This window comes from Archocentrus centrarchus, chromosome 17 (assembly GCF_007364275.1).
Source record: "Archocentrus centrarchus isolate MPI-CPG fArcCen1 chromosome 17, fArcCen1, whole genome shotgun sequence".
NCBI lineage: Eukaryota > Metazoa > Chordata > Actinopteri > Cichliformes > Cichlidae > Archocentrus > Archocentrus centrarchus.
The window spans coordinates 26892633-26912733 of NC_044362.1; the positions used below are offsets into that span (position 1 = coordinate 26892633).

The 20101-nt window shown below is 39.7% G+C and overlaps 2 protein-coding genes across 4 annotated transcripts; both read right to left on the minus strand.

Annotated features, from left to right (window-relative positions):
• Positions 1-478: 478 nt before the first annotated feature.
• LOC115795323 (uncharacterized) lies at positions 479-12617 on the minus strand. The gene is made up of 3 exons (XM_030751148.1): positions 12479-12617; positions 6731-6885; positions 479-6644 (listed from the first exon to the last, which is right to left on the minus strand). The coding sequence occupies exon 3, from the start codon at positions 6640-6642 to the stop codon at positions 5416-5418; it is 1227 nt and encodes a 408-aa protein (XP_030607008.1). The 5' UTR covers positions 6643-6644; positions 6731-6885; positions 12479-12617; the 3' UTR covers positions 479-5415.
• Positions 12618-14780: 2163 nt separating this feature from the next.
• Positions 14781-16697, minus strand: LOC115796445 (zinc finger protein 462-like). 3 transcript variants are annotated; one of them, XM_030752863.1, is made up of 4 exons: positions 16333-16400; positions 15901-16060; positions 15449-15665; positions 14781-15351 (listed from the first exon to the last, which is right to left on the minus strand). In XM_030752863.1, the coding sequence occupies exons 2-4, from the start codon at positions 16058-16060 to the stop codon at positions 15237-15239; spliced, it is 492 nt and encodes a 163-aa protein (XP_030608723.1). In that variant the 5' UTR covers positions 16333-16400; the 3' UTR covers positions 14781-15236. The 3 variants fall into 3 exon arrangements, with proteins under 3 accessions (XP_030608723.1, XP_030608722.1, XP_030608721.1); XM_030752862.1 differs by lacking the exon at positions 16333-16400 and adding an exon at positions 16596-16697 and having other exon boundaries at positions 14781-15665; XM_030752861.1 differs by having other exon boundaries at positions 14781-15665.
• Positions 16698-20101: the final 3404 nt, after the last annotated feature.

The window sequence follows — 20101 nt, forward strand, 5'->3', positions numbered from 1 at the left end:
TTATAATTTTCTGATACGTATTCTGATTTTCATTTTGTTACTGGTTCTAAAAAATTTTTTAGAATCAGTCTTGGTTTTTACTTTTGGTTCCCTCTTGAGTATCAGATTGACAGACAATGGTAGGTCTGTGATCTTGCTCTATAGATAAAACACGCTCACAGATTAGCGTCCATGGATACTCAAACAACTGTTTCAGCCCAGTCATTTCCTGCCCTCAGCTACTGGATCCACTGGTTGTGGCTAAGACCTCTGAGAATGGCAGCTCAGTGCTGATCGTTTCAGCAACCCAATGCTATAATTACAACTTCCCACGGTGAGTGAAATCAGAGCTCAAAAGAGGGATTTCAGGTAGCTGGGGTCGGCCTGGGTCATTGTGAGGGCAGAAAGAGCTGACGGGCCACAGAAAAAAAAGATCAAAAGGCTGTTCTCAAAGACGCTGAACACAAATATTTAAAGAAAAGCTTTTATTTCTCTCTCAACAATATTAAAATGTATACAGAAACAATCAAAGTAGTGCATCTTCCTGTATAAATGCGGTTAAAAGAAAATCAGTGCTTTTATTACATACAGTGTTGCCGTTTTATGTCCGGATGATTAGCAATGATTGAACGATACTGAAGAAGTTGGAGTATTTATGGAAGGGGTGTCAATCATGTAGCCAACAGAACAAAACCCGCCCACTGCATAGCTTTCAAAAGTGTGAAAACTGCACATAATGAAGACAATTCTGGACTTTTGACTATATTTCACAGTCCAAGGCAGATGTCTGAATTATTGTCAGTTTCAAAGCATTTTTACTGACAAAGACAAAATCTATGACCTGCCATCACAAAAAAGGACCCATGCCAAGACATTTCTTTCATTTATAACTATAGCCTTTCTTTGTGATAACAGTAGACTGAGTGAATATTAAACAAACTTACACACATTTGACATGGCACATGTTTTGATTTTTAAAGATATCTCAGGTTGTTTATCAATTGATGACTTGGTAAATTTATTTATTTTTCATTCTGTAAACATAAAGATGAAGAAATTATACAATGGTTTTATTGGTCCAACCCATTTGAGATTAAATTAGGCCACATGGCCTATGAAATAAAATGTCAAACACCCCTTATATAGGATATTTTGGATTTCTTGTATCATTTGTTTTTGGCAAGGTTAATTTTCTAGCAGGACTAAATGTTATCAAATGTATTTAGCCTAGAAAAAAAGAGTGCTTTATGAAAATGTATTTGACATTTAGCTACACCACACCTGCAAACAGGAAATGTCCAGAAATGTAGAATTATAACTACCTACCAGGCCTGTAAACATTTGGACTTACATGTATTTATACAGTAAAAGTATAGTTAGTTGTAGTAAAGCTTGAAAGTTGTCACCTTTTATGCCTTTCCCCATTAAGTTTCAAATGTTAGCGTGACTGCTAACTAGCTAGTAGATGAATACATATTAAACAAATACATGATTAATTTACAACTCTGAGGGTTTATGGGTAACATAAAAGGTCCAGTAGTACATTCACTGTAGTATTCAGTATTTAGGTAAATGCTAATCCTGAATCCTGAATGCTATTTTTTTTTTCAAGCTAAAGTTATATTACGCGCCTAAAGTAGTGGCTGAACTTTATCTACCAATATGTTTACAAACAAACAAAAAACTTGTGTAGTCCACATTATAAAATACTACTTAATTCAAGGTAAAAGCAAATGCAAACTGTTTAAAATATGAGGTATGTAAAACAATGTTTCCTTATCACCAACTAAATATTTAATTGTAGTATTATCCTCTACCTCTACTCTTTTTGTGTACTTTTTTGTTGTTGCTGTTTTTATTTATTTTTTGTTTGTTTGTTTGTTTTTCAGTTCATGGAGTGAATTTCTGTTATCTAAAATTAACTTACAAAATCTCAACACAGTCTCAAGGTAATTTGTGAAAACACGGACACCAGTTTTCCTCTTTTTTGTGTAGCCTACATGGACACAGAAAAAAAGACAGTACTTTTTGAAAAAAAAAACACAAAATGATATCTATTAAATCTGAATAATAAAATTTCACTTAAATGAGCTGTTGCTGGATGAAATTGGTCACAAAGAGGGACCTGTACCAAAAACCTCCTTGTGATTGCTTTGGTTGCTGGCTGGTTTCTGCAGTCACGCGTAGTTTGTATGGAGGATGTTAACTTCACTGTAAATGCTGACCAGCTACCAATCAGAGGTGAGACTTGAAAAAGTGCAACGCAAATTAGGAAATGGAGAATATTCACCTTCACAAAAAAAGTGTGCCTCATGTCTAAAGGTAACATGTTTAAACACATACAACTTTACATTGAAAACAAAGTCTCCATTACTGGTTTGTGTTGCACTCTTCACAGTTCCACAACCACTGCCGCCACAAGTAGTTGGCAAGTGTTTGCAGACAAGTATGTATATTCTATGCCAACTACAGGTGACCACAGCATTGTTCTATCAGCAAAAGTAATTGCAATGAGGCTTTTGGTGCAGCATCATATACCTCTTTCTGATTAATTTTACCCAGCGACAGCCATCAACCACTTACCAACCAGCCAGGGAATAAACATTTTTCCCTACCAACCAGAGGTTGCCAGGTGGTCGCCAACCAGTCTCTAGTCCTGTGTGACTAGGGTTTAGAAGGCAGGACATGGCAATGGTGGCATAAAGACAGGGCTTTCACATAACAGACTACAATCTGACTCCAACAATGTACTAACTTGTTTATCATTTTTACATTTTTGGTCAGGTTATATGGCACCAAAACGACGTGGTTAGATTTAGAAAAAGACTGTGATTTGGGTTAAAAATACAATGTTTACCACTATCATAGAAAAAAGGAGGCAATTTGTGTCACATATGTATACAAACAAACAGATCACATTTTGTTACTATTTCACAAACTGCAGGATTAAATTCTGCCAGCAGGTTATTATTTTGTACATATCAGTGAAAAATGAAGTCTGGTGCATCTTCAACTGCCATCATTGTAAACCAGTGACAAGAATGTAAAGATTGGCAGGCATTGAAATAATAACCAGAGAATATCAACTACAGCGTACACAATAGCACATTAGTGTCCAGTAGCTATATGGCCCTTTTAACATAACATATTTTGTTATTTTGTGTAGAAACTGCCTTTGCATTTGTCTTTTGACCTAAGAGCACTGGGCAAACATTACAGTGTTGATAAATAAAGCTTAAATGGAAAACATGTGAAAACCCATCTGGAAAATAAGCTTCAGTTTTTTTCAATTGCAGGAAGCTCCACACCCCTTGCTGCACCCTCTGGATTTCCCTGAACAAAAAAGCCCAATTAGCTTTCAAACCCAGCAAGTGTGAGAGCGAGACGTCCGTCTGTTTTCCACATCTTTGATAACAATCAAGCGTCCTCCACTGTCACAATAACCCTGCTGTGTAGTGTTTGCTTTCGTGCAGGTCTCAGGTCTACTTTACCAAACCAGCACTGAAGATTTTTATCTTAAGCCAGTATTTAGACCCAACCACCATTGCATTTTCCAACCTGTCTGCACATTTCAGTGTGTGACGCAAAGCAAGAGCAAATGTCCATCTTTTTATCCTCCCTTAACAATGAATGACACTTAAAATCTGATTTCTCGTCTTAGCTTTAGATTCCACATTTAGCTCTAAATGAACTATGAGCATAGCAGAGGGGTTAGTCATAGTTCAGCACCTATATTTCTGGTTGTGCAGCCTAATCGGGAATCCTCTTGTATACTGTACAAGTAACAAGTCAAGTCAACAAGCAGGAATGCATGAAACAATAACAGTTGGATGAGGTAAAGAAAAATAGACACAAAAGGCTGCTGTACTTAGTAGATAAAATATGTCCTTACAGTCTTGAAAACAACATTAAGTGTAAAGCGCACCAAACTCAGCATTAAATAGAATAAATCTCTTTTAGCTTTTTTCCATAAGAGAGAGAAAAAAATCAGGCTTCCCCTTCAAATCGTCACAGCGTTCCTTAAGTCCCACAGGAAAAGCTCTAGATTAAATCACTTCCTCACACATTGTGATACTGTGGAGGTTGGACCACACTGTTTCTGTAGTTAACTTTTCTGGGGTTTTTTTAAACAATAATTTGAAATCTTGGTAAATACTTTTATTTTTCTGCCCAGTTATAAATTGTGTATTAAATATAGAGCCAGAAGCAGGGTGAGATTTTCTGAGTGACAAGGGCCTATGTGTTTGTTTTTTTTCATTTATGGCCTAAAGGGCAGATAATCAGATGAAACTTGGGGCTAAAAAGGCTTGTTTTAGACAGAAAATCAACTGATTATCATAGATCTTCTTTTGAAGTAGGGCAGACCGCTAGCCTGGCTTTCTCCAGGATAAAAAAAAGAAACATCAGCATACCAGCACCTTAAAAGGCCCAGTCAAACCAGCATACTGAAAATATTAAATTTGTATAAATTTAGATACTCAAATTTGCGCCTCTGGCCAAAGCAAGCAAACAGAACAGTGCTGACTTTGAAGGAAACCAAATTAGTGTAAAGTAGACTTTTTTATGCGTCACAGTGGGGAAAGAACAGACGTATCAGTGTCGGCAGCATTTCACTTCCATGCTTATGGAATGCTGGTTAACTGGTTATTGGAACGACGCTTTCATAAATGCCACCTGTGCGTTCCCACCTATGACAAGTCAGAATCCACTACTGTAAAACGACATCTATTGCTGTTGAACGTCACTGACACGAACACATGTACGTGTTTACTCGGAGCATGTTTTTGACTAGCACTAGCAATTTCCTGTTAGCACTGCCCTGCTAGTTGTCGTGTTTCCGGGCTTTAAAACTTGTTAAAAAAATAAAAATAATCCACAGATACACAAAGAGATGTTGTTCATTATATAGAGCTGTTAATAGCTTTACTTTCTGCCTTTGGTAGATAGCACAGTACAGAGAGTTGACAGAAAAACAAACAAAGAGAGGGAGAATGTGAGGAGCAAATGGGTCACCTGCTCAATCAGGTGAGCTATAATAGCACCAACAGGTATCGTTTTAATTTAAGACACAGCCTTGCTCAGCATTCCTCCAAACTTTCAGTCGTTGTGCTATGTGAGGTTTGCTTTGCTTTGCTTTATGACGAAAGTATTTCCTTTGTTTTTCAATCCCTTCTCTTGCTATTTTTTAAAAATTGAGAGATTCAACCTAATCAGTTGCTGAACCAGCAGAGCCGGTGTGTTGCTGGTTCAATGAAATCGAAGAGGACTGACAAAAACACAAGCGAAAACAGAAACCTATACTAACTTTGGCAGGAATATCTTAAGAACTCATCATTTATCAAGATGATTTGAAGGCACCATGTGAGCGCCACAGATGTTCTCATCAAAAACGTATTTCCCACAATGCTAACTTATTCTGTTTTTTGGAAGATGATGTCATGATAGGTCGACATTCTCATACTCGCCGTGGTCCGAGTCCTCTAGTTCAATACCTGGCACCAGGCTGTAGTACTCAGTGGACTGAGTCATGTAAGCTTTCTCTCTGTCAGCTGAGTCTTTCAGCACTTCTGTCACACTCTCTGTGTCCAGTTCTGTCTTACTGGCCCCATCAGGCTCCTGAGAGCCTTGCCTCTCCTCTGTGGAGCTGGAACGGCATGAAGAGACCCGAGGAAGGGACTCTACAGAGCCCAGCTTGATCTCCACTTCTTCATAGATGTCCCTGGTGCTGCCCAGGAGGGTGGACGCTGGGCGAAGCAGCAGCTGGTTCTTCAGGATCCCCTGTCCAGCTTTACCCTGCTCAGGCGCTGAAGGCTGTTGTTTGCTTCGATGCTTCTGGCCATTGCAGCTTGAACTGTGAGACCTCTTTTTTGAGCTGCTGAATGTAGGCACTTCTTTCTTCTTCTTCGTCCTCCCACAGCACCAGCAGAGTAGCAAAGCGGAGAGGATGAGGAGGGGAAGGACAATAAAGAGTGCTGTGAGGCCAGGTGGCCGACACACATTGGTAAGCCGCACAGACAACACGGTCCTGCCTTCCAGGTGCCAGGGAGAGAAGCAGGTCATGTTCCCAAGCAGATCCTGCAGTTTGATGGTGTGATTAGCCTCCTTTCTCGCCTCCAGGCCTTCCAGCAACAAGCAGGAGCAGTCCCAGTGATTACCATCCAGCTCCAACTTTTGAAGCATAGGCATCTGCAGTATAGTGTTAGGCAGGAATCGTAGCTGGTTTTCCTGCAGATACAGCTTCTGGAGGTTGTTGGAGTCCTTTAGGAAGTCCTCGGGAAACTCCTGAAGCAGGTTACCACTCAGATCCAGCTCCTTCAGGCTGGGATGGCTGGCCAGAAACCCCCCTGGTAGCATTTTTAGTCTATTATGACTCAAGTAGACCTTCTGCAATGCAGAGGCCCTAGGGGCCTCTTTGTCATTGATATCAAGAGAGCTCATGTTACAGTTGGACAGATCCAGTGTCTCTATGTTTGTCTTGTTGGTAAACACAGACCAGGGCACATGGCTGAAATCAGATCCAGAGTAGTTCAAGCAGCACACATCAACAGGAACCTCCAAGGGAAACTGGGACAAAATAGTGGCTGCTGGGCAAACACATCCAGCAACAAGTCCTGTCTTCACCAGCAACATGAAAATCAGCCGGAGAATCCAGTGGAAAACCATCTCTGAAACAAAAAAGACAGTAAAATCCAGCATAGAAAATATGACTTCATCACTACATATTGGTGCTCTGGCTCTTACTCTACCCTACCTGCCTCCTGGTCTCGTGGAGGGGATCCGCTTTATGTAGGCTAACAGAGATGGAGCTATACTTGTAAACCTAGCAGCTCCTCTGAGGACTCCAGGTTGCCGTGAGGATCGTAGGAGTTGGCATGGTGACACGGATCACTGGGGATCAGTGCTTGGCTGTGAGAGAGGAAACAGATGTTACTATGACTCTCACATGAAGGTTATGCTGTTAACTGGCAGATGGGAGTTACATAAACATTAGTGAAGTGTAAAACTGGAGCCTAATCTGAGACGAGGTTATGTGGACGGACTTATGCCCCTTCAAATCTGGACTGACTTGCCAGTGAAAAACTCAATGGAATATATTACTCCCAAGCTTATTAGCATGCCTTTTAATCAGTGGTACTCAAACTGTGCAGCGGGCACCAGTGCATGGGTGTTAAGCTCTGCAGTTAGGAGACAACTACTTTGAATAAATGGACTGAAATCAAAATTAAAAAAAAAAAATCTATTGCTCAGCTCAGTGACAAACTAAAAGCTCAAAAATAAAACATAAAAGCACACAAGAAAGAAGACCAGTAAAGTAAAACTATAGTTGGAAAACTGTAAGATAAATGCTTAAAAGTAAGTGTTAAAGATTTCACATGTGATGCATGTTACCAGCTGCGCTGTGTACCAGAAGCCTGCTGTACATGTCTTATACATGTGGATGAAAAAGGATGTTGAGGTTCATTATGCACACATGTGTGCATGTGTGCATGTGTGTGTGTGTGTGTGTGCACTCAATGGAGGAACATGCACACTTTCTTAAATAAATAAACTGAACAGAGTGCTTGGCAACAAATAAATAACAGATCAATAATATTAGCTGTGTCTGCAGTGCGTTTCTCATCCATGAACTCTAACTCCATGCACACGAGCTGCACTTGTTGAAGTTAGTTTTCATTTTAATCTGCAGCTTTAAGCAGCTTGGCACAGTAACTATACCTGTCACTTGTACTATACAGAGTTTATATAAACCATGCAGATGAACCGCATCAATAGCAGATGTTAGCTATTCCCAGTCTGTGCTCTTTCTGTTAAATTCAGGGCTTGAAAAGTCCACTTATTGTTGTTGTGATGGTATTTCCAGAATCCTCAGTGACTTGTCTGACCATCAGGATAAAAATAGTCCCTCCAATGAAGATAAATGAGAATTAGAATGTGTTTACAACATTTCTTAGAGTAAAAAATTCTTTTTGTGCAATCATTGAGCTGAATATTTTTTACTTCCAGATGTAGAAGAGTCTTTGGGGATTGTTCAAAACAACACTAAGTGCTTTTAAATGACCTTCTGGTGCCTTTAAACTCTGTCGGTTAATTTAGTTTCATAAAAACAAATGCTTAGCTCAGTGAAAATACACTCTTAGTGTGTGTGTGTAGGGCAGAAACTGGACTTACAAAGAACTTCATCTGCAAAATACAAATTTACCATTTTTATCCATGAAGCTAAACTTTATTTTGCAGTGTCTGGGCAGGTTAACTTTGAAAATCTACAGGAACAAACAACTTCACGGCACGTGGAGTGGAAAAGACATTAGATGACTCAGGAGATGGTCCCCAAAATGTCTAATTTCACTGTAATTTCACTCCTTCATAATTACTTTAAACTCAGGTTTCATCCCTGGCGTGTGTCTGCTTGGGAGAACGTGACATGACAATATTTTGGAAAACCTGCTCTTGGAGACACAAATAAACTAATTGCTGGTCACTTCCTAAAACTCACATGTGGACTGTGACACCGCCTGAACATAAAAGCACATGTGGTCGACATAAACAAGGTCTTTCTTTTCCAAATGACTCGCATGTGAAGCAGACAGGATGAGACAAACTGGGACGGAGAGTGCGTTTGTTTCGCCCACCGCAAAAGAACTGAAAGCTGCTCCGCAGTTCGAAACAGGAATGCACTGAATCCCCCCCAAAAAGAGGCAAAATTTTTTTAGCCGAGGACCACCATTGTCAGCATGTAGACCCCCATTAATGATGCAAAACCTCATTTGACTTCATAATGAAACAAAGGAGCAGCGGTGATAAACTGACTTCAGGTAGGCATGAACTTATCCCAGATCATCTCCACACAACTAAAAGTCAAAGGTAATAACTGGCAACTACTCAGTACTGTCGCCTCACATAAAGAGGTCCCTGGGTTCAAACCTGGGCAGCGACCTTCTGTGTAGAGTGTGCATGTTCACCCTGTGACTGTGCAGGTTTTCTCCAGGATCTCTGGTTTCTTCTACCATAGAAAAACATGCCAACTTACTGCTGCCTATCTCAGCTCAGGACACTCTCGCATAATAGTTTCCTAACCTCCACTAAACTCCACATGTTAGAATTAGAGATTGAAAATGTATCTGAAACCTTCTAAAATTGCTGATTTTCTTAGTTGTTCTCTGGATTTTGGACCTATGTTTGTGTAAAATAAGAAATTAAAGCTTTAAGTCTTGAGAAGGTGTGATGGATTTTCACAATTTTGATGCCTCATAGCAAAAAAGATTATAAATTAAACTCCACATAGTGACAGCACTCTCTGACAACAGTGGCCTCCCAAGCAGGAAAATGCAAATCACTAAAACTGCTCATGAACAGGTTGCTGTGTTGCCCCCCCCCCTTTTTTTTTTAACCTCTTTGCAATTCCTCTGTGCAAATGTCTTCTGACTGTGAGGAGGAGATTGTTGTTTGATTTATTTTATTTACAGTGATTTTTTTGTTTGTTGGTTCCAATTATCGTGCTTGTTTTAAATGAATAAACACATTCTTGAAGAAAAACAAAGCGGTCTAAGGGCCTCCAAACTCCCTAGATCCGAATCTTACTGACCTCCGTGGGATGTGTCCCAGCCACAGAGGCTTGCCTCGCACCCTGCAGTCCCAAAGGACCTACTGCCAACATCCTGGAGCCAGAAACCACAAGTCCCCTGTCGAATTTCCAGACCATTTCAAGGTGCATAATCACCAAACATGGATATAATTCCTGGTTTACTCAAGTTAAGTTTTTTTAAACAATATTCTCAGACTCTTCCAGAGCATGTGTGTGTTCCTCTTTAAGGGTATAAAACCAAAGGTTTGAGTGGAAATAAGAAAAACAGGGATGGATTTTTCAGCCTTGACTTAAAATATCAGCACAGCAGCAAAGCTCCTGAACAAATGCAGGAAGTGAGCGTCAGCAGAGAGAAATAGTCTGCCTTGAGCTGATATCTGCCGCTTGTAGAGATGATCTAACATTTCCAGTATGAGGGAGGATGAGATATGGCTGGTATGAAGGAGGCTGTATATGTTAATGGGGAAAGTCTGAATTCAGTGGGATCTTATCGCGCTCTTGATGGTTAAAATAGCTTTACAGAGAGTCTGATAGTATTGTGTGTTTTAAAAGCCACTTAAAAGTAAAACTATTTGCTTTCATAATAACATTAGCTTTGTTTGGATAAAACGCATTCTTTACAAAGGGAATAGCTGCTTTTTTGGCAGCAGAACCATGCTGTTAATGTGACACTAGAAAGTTTATAAATGAGAGAATAGCACAGAAATGCACTAAATATTTTAATTATATTTGGGCCATAAAAACTGCTAATATAGGATCTGACAGAACAGACAGAGATGCGACCAAGATGCATACTGAATGAGACATTTTACAGCTGAAAAATCACCTGGTCAATGTTATCTGTAACCATAGCATACTATCTCTTAATAAACCTCATCCAGCATGGCTGCACTGTCATATCTTGTTAATTATTTTCCAGCTGATACATCTGCAGTGAGCTAGTGATTTATTGGTCTAGTTTTAGCTGACATATTGGATGCAATGACTGATGTGGCAACAACATTATCTAGCAGACACAGAGCAGCGACCACTGGAGTTGTGTTTCTGGACAAGTATATAATATCAAGTCAATATTATTCTCCTTTGGTTTGGCTTCCACAAACTCCCGAGATAAATACCTGCCCTCTTTAGCAGCTACGTGTTCAACAGCTGGTTTCTAACTTTGTGTCTGCAGTTTGGTGCAGAGCCAGCGGTGCACAGGCAGTTTACATATCTTTTTAATGGACGGTCAGGAGAGCAGTGAGAATGAACTAAAGCTGGCCAGAAAACAAAGGGTGAGCTGAAAGTCAGTAAAAATGAGGGGTGAAAACTATTCTAACAGTCATTTGCTCCTCCTGCCTGTGCATTCCTGGGATGATTCCAGTTCAGTTTAATTCAATTATATTTATATAACGCCTCAAGGTGTTTCCACCTCAGAGGAATGAAGAAAGTGTGTCAGAAGGCAAATGGACATATGATCATCTGTATGAATTTGGGACCTCAGAGGACTGTCTGATGGTGATGAAACATTTAAATCTTTTGCACAGTACAGTCTGAATTCACTTGTTTGTTAAGGGGGACCTATTATTCTGTTTTCCAGCTCCATATCTTGTAGCATTGCAAGATTCCCAGTTTAAAATAATTCTTATTTATCCTATACTGAGGACACTCGATGCAGCCTCTCCTCACTCTTTAAGCCAACTTTCTTCTGATTGGCTGCCCCTCACAAACAGAAGGTTTAACAGCAGGTCGTTAGTGCTTCTGATCTCACAGACAGATCAGGGATTATGTGGATGACTATAGGATGATTAAATTTTATGAAGCCTGAGCTCTTTTTTTTCATCATTTGAACTGAGCCTCTGTTGTGCTCTGGTTATTTTTAATTCACAGCATTTCATTTGCATGCTGCACAGCCCTGTGGGAAACCTTTGTTCTAACTGATGGCTATCGAGAGGCAGATATATTCAAAGCTCCATTGCTCTGAACATGGAAAAGGAAGTGGTGAATGGGTTTGTGTGGTTACATGTAGGAAATAATTTGCCTGGAGTTGAACACTTTGGTCCAGATAATCACACCTGAGTAGGAGCTAAGCCTAGACAACTTTTGTATTTGCTACTAAGTCCAGTTAAGATAAATGCATGCCTGAGATGTCAAACTCTCATGTCGGCCTGATAATAGGAGCAGTGTAAAGGATGTAGGGTCGCTTCCCAGCTGAACGGTGTGTGACCAACCTGCCTTGTTTGTGGTTTGAGTCAATTTTTGCCCAGCGTGTATTCAGTGCAAACATTGGCTGATAAGCTGATCTCTGGATTCTGACACTGCGCAAAAACACAAGACATTCACTGACCTTTGCAGAGCTTCAGAGTTACGCCTTAAGAGGATTTAAATTTGGAGAACGTGTGATCTCACTGACCAGCAATGTGAGCTGCTGCATCCTCTCTGGGAGCAGAGCTTCCTCTGAAATAACGGTCTCCATTCTCCTTTCATTTGAGCAGAAAATATCTGAGCAAAATCAGGGCTGCAGCTGAGCACGCACAGGGCAGCTCCGTGTAAGACACCCCCCCCCCGACACACACACCGGGAATTTGGGGGCTTACTGTTTAAAATTTTCATTTTCCAACCTCAATACTATTAAATATACAAATGCAAAGTAATTAAAAGTGTGGCGGAGGTTTGCTGAGCTAATAAAATGCAATATTTTAAGCACTTTCTTGGGGTCTGGTTGATTTTCTGAAGAAGGTTGGATTGCATTGGGGTCACATAAGCCCATGACCCCGGTAATGCTGAAATCTGGCCACACACTATGAAAGCATTAATCCACGACCCTGACCAAAACAGAGTGTTTATAATTAATAAAAACACGAGAAACCTTCCAAAAACTGCGTATAAACACGCAGTCCACATATAAATATAACGCGTAAAAATGTATTTCCTTACCTGCAGTTTGCTCTGAAACTCCGATGGAGGATTCAAACATCACGCACATCCACGGGAGCAGCTTCTGTCTCCTCTCTGCATCTCATCAAGTGGCTAAAGCGCTTCTCCTCCTCCTCCTCCTCCACCGATTCCGAGGGCGCGTCTCCCCTCCGAGCGGAATGTGGAAAAACAGCCTCCTGGTCGTGTGAGGGGGGGTGTGTCTTTGTGAGGGTGTTAATAAAGTTAATCCATACACAATGTAGCCGCTTATGTGACCGAAGACGACAGACTGGACCATCGTTGAGCACGGGAAAAAAGTTGAACTGCTGGCGCTGTGTGAGATGACAGAGCGCCACCTGGTGGCTGAAGTAATTTTCCTCATCTTCACTTCCCTCGTGAATAAGGGATCAGCTTCTGTCTGTTTCTTAGTCTATTTCACTGAGCAGCTGTAAGAATTTAACATGAAGGGTTAGGGTTAGGGCTATTTTATTTTATTTTTTACAAAATAGTAAAAAGTACATGAAAGTGATTTGTGGTGTTGCAGAGCTGTGTGTCTGCACTTGTGTTCATTATGGTAAGATATCTAACTTAAAATGTTACACACTGCAAATTTACCGACTCACTTAAAAAGAATAAAAATCTTGACTGCCTGTAAGTTGACATATGAAGTCAACTGCAAACATATCTGTGTCCACGGGTTAGATTTACTCACTATCTGCACCACCGCAAAAACCTCGGCGTTAAAGTGCTGCTGTCGGGAGAGGCGCAGCATCAGTTTTATGAGTGAAAGACGCGGACACAGCAAGTATTTTGGTAGCTGACATCATTTCAAAGCACAAAAGTTGTTTTTTTTGGGGGGGGGGGGTATTTAAATGAATCAGCATGTTTAATTTCATTTGCGTTATTTGTGATAGTGTTCATTTCTTGGGAAGAGTGCGTAATTGTCATGGATGGGTGCGAAAACTTTGGCTCTTCAATCAGTCCTCACCCTGCATGTTTAGAGCCGAATCCCTTTCTGCTCCTCGGTACTATCAGTATGTTATTGAAACCGACAAGAACTGAACTGAAATGTTTCAGGGTTTTAGTCGTATTTCTGCACGGAGATCGGTACATAATTAAAATCTGCACGTCTTCTCTCAGCAGTGCGCACACAGAGGGATTTTCATTTAGTTTTTAAACTTCCCTTTACCGGAGCCATCCATAACATACTGAAATAGCTGTCAAAATACAGCTTTTAATGTGACTGTGTTAGTGTGTCAGACTTCAAAAAGAACCTGCAGCCTCTCACAGGATGCAGAAAAAAACAAGAGCAATGGCAGCGGCACAGGGTCTGCATTAACACACACACAGAGGATCTGACGGTAAATAACGTTTGATGTCCTTCTACACACTGCACTACACACTGCACAGGTCAGCTGTTACAGACTTCAGGTTTATATGGTGGAATAATTTGTAACAGTGCAGCTCTCCTCTGAATAAATCCTGCACTCAGACTCAGTCCTCACACAGTTCCCAGCAATTTCTAACACGAGTTCACCCTTACAGAAAACCATGTTGATTCTTCTTCAGCTTCATCTCATTTATCTGTATAACTGTAAAACTTTAGCTTACACTGTATTATTTTTAGTAGGACATCACTCGCTCCCCCGCACTCCCTGTTCAGCGATGCTCATTTTGGAGCCCTGCAAATACATTCGCACACTGTCAGTAGATCACCCAAATAACTTTCCACTCCCACGTGTGGGGCTGTATGACACCACCAATCAGTCAAGTTGTAGTTTATATCCATGTCTGAAATACTGTAAAAAAAAAAAAAATACTACCACCTGTTCCTGAGGTGTGATGCTTTTTTTCTGATTATAGCACAATGAAAAAGAGTTTTTAACTTTTAGATCACTTAAACATTAATCATTTTTATCTATTTGGACTTTTAAAGTGTAATTTTGCAATATTTAGTGCACAAATTATTTGTGTAAGGACATAGTGACCTTTGACCCCCCCCCCCCAAATAATTCACTTTAGACAGCTCTAAACAGTTTCAAGAAATTATTTATACTCTTGGATCTGTATGATGTCAGTGAGAGGGGCTATCTCAAATATGATGATCTCAACCACACAGAAGCCCCACCCACCTGTTGTTCAAACCTTATATTTGTGATAGGCAACCAATCAGAAGGTCACTTGGCTTAAAATGGGGCAGAAGAGAGCTAAAAATTATGTGCAACTGTGAACCATGCAAAGCTACTTTAGTAGAGTACAAGAAACACTTTTAAGTCCCTTTTAAGAAGAATTACAACAGAAAGCCAAAAATATAAATTATGAGTGACATAGGTACGAGTCTGCTCACAATTCCAAGGCAATCAATCAATTTCAGATTTTATTTTACAGTTTTTTTTCTTCACATACTTTCACTGTACAGCCCCCACCGTAGTTCTCTTAAAGCCAAGAGCTGAGAAAGAGGCTGCATCATACTGAAGAAACAAGAGAAAACACGATTCGCTGAATTCAAACAAACCACAAGAAAGTTAAATGTTTAAGTTAAGGGGCTGAAAGTAGCAGAGGAAGTTTGTGTGACTGAGGCAGCTCAGTCCTCCAAGTCACACATGAATACCTTTAGGGATGTCAAAGAGGCCACGAGCTTTATCGGCACATTTAGTTTTCCTGTGAGATGCAGCTATAATGTCTTTTTGTTTTGCATGTTTTCTTTGTATGTGCACTGATAAGTTCTTTTTGTAGAGAACGACGGAGCAGTGAGGGCACTTCACTGACTTTAAATAAATCACACGTGAAGAGGGCAGCTCTGTGGCTTCAGACTGCGCGGCATCGGCGGCCTCTTCCTTGGAGGATGACTCGGCAGGTGGTTCAGAGGCCTCTGGAGGCGGAGCTGAGGGTGGCTGACAGGATGGAGAAAATGTATAACAATGGTCAAATGCAAGAGAGTCCTCTCCGGCTGAACGGGGAGGGTGATGCTCTGAAGGGGGCTGCGCTGACCTCTGCTGGGAAGCACGGGGAGTTAAAAAGGACGATGATAATGATGATGACACAGGGGGTCTGATTTCTGCTGAAGGTGGCACCGTATTGCATGTTTTTTGACATCCAGTCACATGCAAGGTCATATCCTCTTTGCGCATGATTGTTTTCTCACAGTGCGGGCAGTGGTAATGGCCTGTGTCTCGACAAGGCAGGTTGCACCTGCAAATAACTCTACCTGCAAGGGATATCCATATATTACAGTTATGAATTTAACTGTCCAGCTGGTTGATATATCATAAATGATAGCATAAACTTTAAAAAGCAATGTTCCTTTCAAAGTAACCCTTGCTTTCTTATCAAGTTGATCAACTGACTCTAAATAAGAGCCTGTTGCCCTTTAAGTTGTATGGTGAATACAATGTAGCTATTCAACAGCCACACACATTTATTTCCTTTTCTCATCAGCTCACCTTGGGAGTTCACCGCGTTTTTGATGTGGGATTCCAGATGCCTGCATATGGTCTTTGTACGTGTGGTGGTGAACTTGGGACACAGAGGACAGCCCAGCTGTAAACCGTTGCCAGTTGTGCTCTTTAACTGGCTCCCAGTCTGAATTATGGATGGGTGCATCTGGAAAACATTTATTTATTTATTTTTTTGTTATTAATATCTGAGCTCGTTCCACGTGTTTGCTTTATAAACAATAACACACGCAGCCCACATCAGGAGCTGGTTTCCAGGACCGTGATTAAGTTACCTTTAAGTGCTTAAACCTGAACACAAATGCCTGCTTTAAATGGTTTAACATTTTCATAGGCAGACTGTTTTGTTACCCGGGCCTACACCGACTCCTAGGTAAATATATAAGTTTAATAAAACCTGACTTTTTAAAATATCCTTACCGCTGTAAAAACTGAGATGCAGACACAATGGCGGACCTCCGCAACTGCTACCTCTGCACCTTACAGGAAATCACGTGACTGCTCGTGTGCCGCTTTACTTCTTTGTCTTTGAATTTATTGTGGTTGGAGTACCAACTAAAGGTGCATTTCGCCCCCTACTGTAGGAGCGTGTGTGCCATCATGAATACGCTATATTCCGAGTATTCAACCAGCTTTCTATACATGTAAATGAAGCCTTTTGCTTTCAGCTTCCCTTCCCGTACCTGCCATCCTGTTCTCTTCTTACTTTGAACTTCCTCACTCTCAGGAGTGTTGACTCAGACTGGATCTAAGTTTTAATACATTTAGTCCGACATTAACAGGCGTGGTCTGGTTTTCTTGGCTAGAATACTTCACATCACCTCTAATTAGCATCATCTGAACACTAAGGGCAACTACATCCTGCCGCAAGTGTACTAACACAGACTACAAACTGGTTGTTTCAAGACTGAAGAGTTTGAAAAAGAAGGCAGCTGGACTTGTTTAAGTATTTGAAGCTGTATCACCCCTCATCCAAGAGGCTTCTTCAGGTCTAACCTAAAAGTCCCAGATATTTAAACCCTAGTGTGGGGTCGTCCCCTTTTGAGGTGGTCGTTGACCAACTATTAATGTTGGTCATGTGCGCATCGCACGAGCCAAGGTTTCTGTTTTGTCTTATTTGTTGTTCACCCTCCAACCAATCAGAGCAGGTGGCTGCCCCTCTTTGAGCCTGGTTCAGGGGGAGTCACTTCCTTTTAAAAGGGATTTCTCTCTCTCCACTGTCAACAAGTGGCTGGGACTGCAGGGATTCCAATATTATAGGCCTTACAAGTATAAAACACCTTGAGATGAATGACATGAACTGGAGGGATATAAAAAGGATCTGAAGTTTGTCTACTTCTTGTGTTTTTTTGTTTGTTTCTAAACTAGCAAAGGTCACTATTTCCAGTTTTACATGAAAATAAGGTCAGCTGATGATAAATTGAAAAAAGGTTTTTTATGTAATCTTAGATGATTTGGACCCCATTGTATACTAGACCACTGTAAATACTCCACTAGGAAATGTAACTCATAAGCTTACAAAACTCTTAAACCTGAAGTATGACCTTAATCATTTTGTTTTAATAAACTGATCCAGTAGATGGCAGCATTACCTAACTCATTCACTTCTTCCTAAATATGGATTTACTTTAATGTCAACAGAAGCTGAAATAATACATTAAATAATTATTTTTGTAATCATTTGATTGTTTCTGTCACATTTTACACTAAAATGTGTAACACGCAATGATTCAAATCTCTGAAATCTTCATTTTTAGTTTTTTAATTGTCCTGCACGATTATAAACTAAATAACTATTTTTTTTTTTTGACATTTTATAACAGTTAAATGAGAAAATACTAGGAATTCTTTTCTTGTAATTTTCTTTTCTAAGTACTAAAAAAAAAACCAAGCAAATACAAACAGATTCTTTTTATTTTGATATAAAAGACAGATGCATTTTTATACAGTTCAATGAGAAACCTCTGAATTACTACAAAATCAGTGTAAACATTTTCTGGTTGGTCATTTTTTTAAAGTCTCTAAGCTGAGACAGAAAAGAGTGCAGAGACGTTACTGTAAACAATGGATGCCTCCTCCTCCTCCTCACTGAAAATAACACTGATCGAAACTGTAGAATAAACATATAACGGCAGCAGACTGAAGAAACAACTCACACTGTTACAAAACTGATTATACTGCTGTCCTTTTTTTTTTTTTTGAGAGTAACTTCATTTTAGTGCAGGTTTTTGCTTAACTATGTTTGTTTCATCCACACCAACTCCCTGTTCCGCTCTCTTTGCATTTATGCTACATTTCTGTACAGTCGTTCAGACACTTGGGGGCAGCCCTGCTTTGGGTACCTGCTGCAGTTTCCTCTCCAGTTTCAAGCAGCCTGAGTTTTCTCACACGCTGACACTGCAGTTAGAAGATAATCCGATTACTAATAAACACACAGTGTGAGCATTGTTGAGAGTTACATATGATGACTGTTTAATATGAAGCTGCAGCTGGGAGGAGACACTTTTTTTAAATGTGCTAGGCAAATGTGTAAACCATTACACTACGAGACCATCTAATTATTATATTATTATTATTATTATTAATAATGATTATTATTTATTATATTATATTATCTAATTATTACCAAATTATGCATTTAAAAAAAAAAATTATTCTGAGTCATTAAAAATTTACAGCTCCTCTTTTCCAGTGATTGTTACTGAAAAAACACTTTTTTTTTTTTTTTTTTTAAACTTGATGAATACAGATGTTGTAAAGTAATTTGGCACTTTGGAAACAGATGTTTGGTGTTGTGACACCCACTTTTGAATGTGCATGGAAAAAGTATTTCTGTTGCACAATGGTGGTAAATATGCACACTTTAAGTGCTTATTTTCTTCAAAGGTCTGGATTAAATACGCTCATGAAGTAGTGCAAAGCAGTTTGTAACAAACTGGAAGCTGATTTTAGCTTGTACACTGCCTTATTTAAACAATCAAGTGCTAACAGACCTTTTTAATATCTCTAAAACAGCAATATATTTTGCAAACTGTACGGGTAGCAGGCATGTCTTTATCCACCTGTAGCAGCTGTACAAGACGCAGCCTATGTTAAACAGGTCAGACTATAAACTGTCAGGAGTTCCATACATTAATCTGCTTTAAATAAGTGAACAATGTGGGAACAAAGTCTGGATTTTCTGGATCCATGGATTTAAGACATCCTCTATCATCACATTGTAAAACCAAAGGCTTTAGCTAAGTTTGTATTCAGTCAGACATAATGTCACATTATGGCTCGCTGATTCATGTTCAAGTGATGTTAAAATTTTCTCTGAGCACTTTAGTTTGTTTACAGGTCTTCTGCTAAAATGCTAATGTTATCATAGCATCTACTGCGTTGCAGCTGCTGCTGTTACTCATCTATCTTTATTAGCTGCATTGATAACTTTGCCTTTTTTGGGTGTTACAGGTCTCGTATAAAGAAAAAAATTATCCTGATGTGAAATGCACTCTGATTCTGAAATATTTCATTCAGCTAAGTCTGTCTACTTGATGGCAGGCGACCATAAACCTGAGTTTCCCTTCACATGACATCTTCAGTTATAGTATAAAAGTGAAGGCCGTCTGTTTCTTGATTTCCATGCAGATGTTCAGCTGCACAAAAAGACACTTTTTTACTTATTCTGGGAATGCGCACAAAGCTGCAGACATAACTATGACGTCTGCTCCAAACTGATCTATAGGGTGTAATTTAATTTTAATTGTTGGGGTTTTCTCCCAAATACTTTGGATCAGTGGTTCCCAAAGTCAAGAGTGCTGCGACCCACATAAAAATGAAAAAATCCAGTAGCAGCGGCTGGGAGCCTGTCTTCAATCTCATCAAAAGAGAAACTGATGTATTTCCTTGAAAATTTTATTAAAAAAACATAAACAATGGAAGCTGTTGGCTATAAATTGGTGATACTACCCAGTCATATGTAAAGTGCTATTACCAATATGTGACGCACTGGGACACAAACTTCAATACAAGAGCAGTAAATTTAGGTCAGAGTAATGAGTAATATCACAAACTAACCACCTCTTATTATCAGTTTTACTTCACTTTTAATATAAATAAATACATTTATATAAATATGTAACTGAACATACTTCTGAGTCATTTTAAACTGAATTTCTGTTATTACCTGCACTACCTTTGTGGCCCA